The following is a 6,000-nucleotide window of genomic DNA, read 5'->3' as shown; positions in this document are numbered from 1 at the left end:
AACATCAAATGCTGGAATATGGTCTCCAAAGGATGCAGACATTGTCAATATACGGTTTCCTCCTGGCAATGATGTTACATTAAGTGAGATTTACATTTTATAACATATTTCTATGTTACACTGAACTGATACTTTTGCAGAGTGGACTGGTAAAGGTTTAGAAGTGTAGACTACCAAATGGCTTCATAATTACGGAGAAATCTGGTAGATAACTCACACCTTGGTTCAGACAGTTATCATTCCATCATCCCAATGATCCTTCTAGTACGTTCCCTAAAAGTACTCAAGTAAAGCTCACTTTTGGCACACAAATGTGTTATTTTTCACTTATCTTACACATATGCATACCCTGAGATTAAAGTGTGGCAAAAGGAAAAAATATTTGTTTCAGAGGCAGACTTCCAGACAAGTTTTTTTAATTAATTCACGAAAAGTGCTTTCACACCAGTATGGTATAAATCGAACTGCATTGCGATACAATTTTTAAAATATACAAACTTGCATATACAATCTTGCTGTTGTTGGAATTAATAAAGAAACTGAAGGCTAATGGCATGCTTCTCTTGCTGACCACACACGTTTACATATGTAGCATCTACCACAGATAGCCTTTTAGTATATATGTCTATGGTTTCTTTCTTTATGTCTGCTGTTGATGCCGATGGTTATTTGTTTTTCTAATATTTCATATACAACTTTGTCAGCTCCAGTCCAATTCTTTGATGTTTGTGCTTGAACATGCAGCCTGTCTGTGTTTATTCAGACTAGCATATTTCTCAACCTAAAAAACAAGAAATACGAGATGGTGATGGATGTGCAGAATAATTGTCAAAATGCATCTTTCATAAACTCGTGTGGTTACATATCACAGATTAAACCTGTTTTACAACGAGGAATTTTAGTTACTGAGTTAATGTGTCAAGCAAAACACATTTTTAAAATTAAAGAAAAAAGGATCTACTTGGCAAGCCAGGGAATCTGCTTGCATTGTCTCAACTGACGGTGCATTATACCATTTTGTATATTCCGCAAACAAAAAATACACTTACAATTGAGAAAATGGATGTGGAATGTAAATGCTCCACTTAATCCAGGAGCTGTCATGCAAAGAAAGTTATTTGTGTCACTAACAGCATAACACATGGTTACATAGATGACTACAAAGTTCCACAATAAGGAGAAATTTCGCACTTGTAATCCGATTTCTTATTCATGAGTACTGCTTATACGCAGAAACCCTGAACATATGAAAAGACCATCTTTTTAAATAATCTCATAATGAAAATATGTTGATTTTTAAAGAACAGCCAGTGATAATTCCAATTACATTTTCTTTACCCTATGGGATCTCTGTTCAACGCCAGGTGGGCACGCCGCAAATCTCAGTGACTGGTCCACTTTACAAGAAGGCCACAGTAGCTACTTGTGGGCCTGGCACTTGGTTTGCCAGAGACGGATCTATTTGCCTGTTGATAACAAACAGTGATGCAGAATTGCTACCGATTCTATTGCAAAAAACAACAGGGGGCTGGCTCTAATCAGTAAGGCTGAGCCTAAACATCAATCAACAAAAGAAATGCCAGTACTGATATGCACAATTTTAACAACAAAGCAACTTTGCACCAAAAACCCGAAAATGAATCAGGAATTGGGGATACTACTCAATAGTTTTTTATTCACATTATTTTCAATATTTGACTTAACATTTGATCTAAATTACAAAAGGATGTATTTACAGTGGACACAAAGGACAAAAACTATATATTAATGAGTCAAACATTCACTCAAGTACATTCATATCACAAGCAACATCATGTATACATACTGGGGAGGAAAAAAGGGGGGATGGAGAAAAATCACAAAAAAATATATACACGGTCTACAAAATTTTTCAACATTTTTTTTTACAAAACTAATTAGAGTATGAGTACATTCCTATAGTTCTACAGGATCAAATACAACTCATTGAAGACATTTTTACATGGTAATGTACAACACTATGCTTGGGGTTCGGCTAATTGAATACCCAAAGGCATCAGTAGACCAGTGAGGTGGGGCCTACGCGTTTCGAATCCCACTGGAGTCGTGAGGGATTCTCTTCAGGGCCTTTCGAGTTCCTATGCTCGAACAGCGGATATGTGTCCTTGTGACAATTATCCCCGTGTCTTGACTACGCACTGGAGGGAATTGCGGTTGCCTCTATCTTCTAATACAGGTGTATTCTCGATAAACTCCAAACCTGGGACCCAATGGAATAACGGGCTTATATTCTTGCAGGAGCCATCATTGTTTTTTTTGACGTACGGAGCCACGCCGATGAAAAGTGGCATTCGATGATTATTTGGTACCACGGAGTACGGAAGACAGTTTCAGCCTACTCTGGTCCGGAATTCGTGACAGTAATCAGCCGGCGCAGCCGGGTCGGAACCGTCAACATCTCAACCTGGGCTGTCGGCGTCTCAATCTGCACTACTCCCTCACGCATGCGCGAGGGAGTAGTGCAGATTGAGACGCCGACAGCCCAGGTTGAGACGTTGACGGTTCCGACCCGGCTGCGCCGGCTGATTACTGTCACGAATTCCGGACGAGAGTAGGCTGAAACTGTCTTCCGTACTCCGTGGTACCAAATAATCATCGAATGCCACTTTTCATCGGCGTGGCTCCGTACGTCAAAAAAAAAACAAAAAAAAAAAACAATGATGGCTCCTGCAAGAATATAAGCCCGTTATTCCATTGGGTCCCAGGTTTGGAGTTTATCGAGAATACACCTGTATTAGAAGATAGAGGCAACCGCAATTCCCTCCAGTGCGTAGTCAAGACACGGGGATAATTGTCATAAGGACACATCTCCGCTGTTCGAGCATAGGAACTCAAAAGGCCCTGAAGAGAATCCCTCACGACTCCAGTGGGATTCGAAACGCGTAGGCCCCACCTCACTGGTCTACTGATGCCTTTGGGTATTCAATTAGCCGAACCCCAAGCATAGTGTTGTACATTACCATGTAAAAATGTCTTCAATGAGTTGTATTTGATCCTGTAGAACTATAGGAATGTACTCATACTCTAATTAGTTTTGTAAAAAAAAAATTTGAAAAATTTTGTAGACCGTGTATATATTTTTTTGTGATTTTTCTCCATCCCCCCTTTTTTCCTCCCCAGTATGTATACATGATGTTGCTTGTGATATGAATGTACTTGAGTGAATGTTTGACTCATTAATATATAGTTTTTGTCCTTTGTGTCCACTGTAAATACATCCTTTTGTAATTTAGATCAAATGTTAAGTCAAATATTGAAAATAATGTGAATAAAAAACTATTGAGTAGTATCCCCAATTCCTGATTCATTTTCGGGTTTTTGGTGCAAAGTTGCTTTGTTGTTAAAATTGTGCATATCAGTACTGGCATTTCTTTTGTTGATTGACCGATTCTATTGAGCATGTCAACCAAATATGGATGGACACATAATTTACAAATACCTGCTTAGACTTGCATATATCCTTCAGTCTTATCACATCATCTACAGGCCCTTTTACTATTTAAGAAATGAAGGTACCTCTCTGCTTCGGAAGTACAGTTGAGGAATTTATTAGGCCTCCTTCCAATGCCAGTCTGATTGACTCTTTTAGGTCTGCGTTAGCAAAGACCTTTTGATTTTGCTAAACGCATGTGTATAACATAGGGCCTGATTTAGATCATGGTGGACGGGCTATTCCGTCACAACAGTTACAGATATCCCGTCCGCCAATATATGAATCTCATTATATCCTAATTGATTTATATTTTGGTGGATGGGATATGCGTCACAATTGTGACGGAGTAACTTGTCTGCCAAGATCTAAATCAGGCACATAGTTACTTATCAGGTTTCCAGTCAGACATCATTCATTAGTCGGTGGTTGGTGTTATTTAAATTTTTCTTCCACCCAGTCCAGCAAGCACTGTGAGGCAGAGTATCAGCCCACTTCAGACACTGGCTGACTTCACTACGGGTTATGGCATGCAGCCCTTTCACAAGGAACAAGTCCACACACAAAGCAGTTCCCTTCAGTGCCAGGGAGTATTATGGTAAGGAGTGTCTTTTTTCAGACTAAAAAAGCATTTTTGCCAGTAGTAAATTAATTGCTTTTTTCAGCTGATGAGGGCCCGACATCTTCCCAAACAATTACGTTTTGCAAAAATAATGACAAAACAAAACTTGCCATAATACTGGCCGCCAACACCAGACCTTTTGCCTTGCCAATGATTGTTTTGCTATAGCCCCTTTTTCACTACAGAATGAAGTGCGGGCTTTATCTTTTCATCTTCCATTCTGGAAATCATTTAAAGCACATTTAATTAAAATGCATTAAAATTCAGTCAATAATTCCTTTCTGCACATAAGCCTAAAAATCACTTATGTTCCACATTTCCTAACGTTATTTTTAGCTCTATTTCAATTTTGAAATTTCACACATTTACAATTTACTTTTAACACTCATTCTTGCCAAATGCATTTAAAAACATCTGTCCCTTCATCAGGGAATGGCAGTGAATCCTGCAAATGAAAAACAACACCACATTCTAATTTCCTTCGGTGGGGGATCTGGAGTTCAAAGGACTTTGGTCTCCTAAAGAATGATTGTTTCATATCAATCTATTGGAATTGGGGTCCAATCCATGAAATCTTTCCTCCTCTTTAGATGGATGTGGAGGAGGATAGAAACTAGGAAGGGTGATATGCTGTCCCAAGTGGAAGGGAGTGACCATCTTTGACAGAAAAGCAGTCCTGGTTCTTAAAACCAACGTATCAGCTTAGAAAGTTGTGAAGGTAGACTTAACACTACGGGCCACATGTAAAACCATTTCATTTTGTGACTCGCAAATGGCAATTGTTTGCGACTAGCAATTAGTGAGTCACAAAATGAAATGTACAACAGTTCTGAGACATTGCTTGTGATTGCCAAATGGGTCGCAAGCTACCTGCCTCATTAATATTTATAAGGTCTGCTGTGGTGCTTCATAGCACAAAAAGGCGTCTGAAAGCAGGCCCTACCATACAGGCCCTAGGAAGGAGGTGGTGGCCTGCAGTGACCATATTTCTATACTAATCTCCGCTAGTACAATTTTATTGGGTCCCATGTTACAGCCCTAGCCTGGCCTTGGGCGCCTTGTGACGAGGGGCGCATTCTCCTGCCCGTTCCATTGGTACTGGTTCCGCCGAACCTCGTGCCAGACTAGGCCTTTTGAAACCACCTAAAGGGACTGGAGTGCTCATGCTGAGGTGCCTGTGGGGATCTATGGGCACATAGCAGCGACGTCCTGAAGTTCCTACCTCGGCACCTGCCCACGTGTCAGACAGCAATGAGTCGCCTACGCTCTGACACCCAAAGCACGCCAGCACACTCACTTGCTAGACACGGTCTTGGAAGCTGTTGAGCACACCAGGGCCTCACTGGAAAGTACTTACGCTTCCCTAAGGAGTAAAATCGAAAATGTTGCTGCAGACCTCACAGATATCATCCACGATCTGCGAGGCAAACCAGAGCTCAGACCCCAAAGAACAAGTTACTTACCTTCGGTAATGCTTTTTCTGGTGGATACAGTATCTGCCTGTGGATTTCTCACCTTTAGAATGCCCCCTGCGCCAGCATTCTGCGGAAATTCTTTCCTTGCTCTCCTACGTCAACGAGGACGTCATAATAGCACGGCTCCGCTCGCGACTCCGCATTACGTCATCGGAGCCATAAGAAGACCACATCACCGAGGCAAACGGGCGGACCAACACATTTTCACATTTATACATAGTATACTAATATATATATATATATATATATATATATATATATATATATATATATATACACAAATGCATAACCAATAAAGGCATGGTGAAAAAGCAACAGACCAAGCATTGCCCACTATTAAAACATAAGCATGATTAAGACATATTAAAAAACACTCAAGTCAAACAGTTGAAGCATCTTTTGGTAGAAACAGGTGGACAATGGGGAGGCGGGTG

At 40.4% G+C, this 6,000-nt stretch overlaps 1 protein-coding gene across 4 annotated transcripts in view; it reads right to left on the bottom strand.

Annotated features, from left to right (window-relative positions):
• Nucleotides 1-399: 399 nt before the first annotated feature.
• The window catches only part of C4_1H7orf57 (chromosome 4_1 C7orf57 homolog), a 249,703-nt gene continuing 244,102 nt past the window's right edge, over nt 400-6,000 (bottom strand). For 2 of the 4 annotated variants that reach the window (XM_078688185.1, XM_078688183.1), the window contains exon 9: nt 400-781. Coding sequence is in view for 2 of the 4 variants with exons in the window: in XM_078688183.1 (XP_078544309.1) it covers nt 760-781 (22 nt within the window). In the remaining 2 variants the exon portion in view is untranslated. The remainder of the gene's footprint in view (nt 782-6,000) is intronic. The other 2 variants (XM_078688184.1, XM_078688186.1) reach the window with 2 other exon arrangements.

This window comes from Lissotriton helveticus, chromosome 4_1, assembly GCF_964261635.1.
Source record: "Lissotriton helveticus chromosome 4_1, aLisHel1.1, whole genome shotgun sequence".
Taxonomy (NCBI): Eukaryota; Metazoa; Chordata; class Amphibia; order Caudata; family Salamandridae; genus Lissotriton; species Lissotriton helveticus.
The sequence above is the reverse complement of the archived record's forward strand: the minus strand, read 5'-3'. Positions and strand labels throughout refer to the sequence as shown.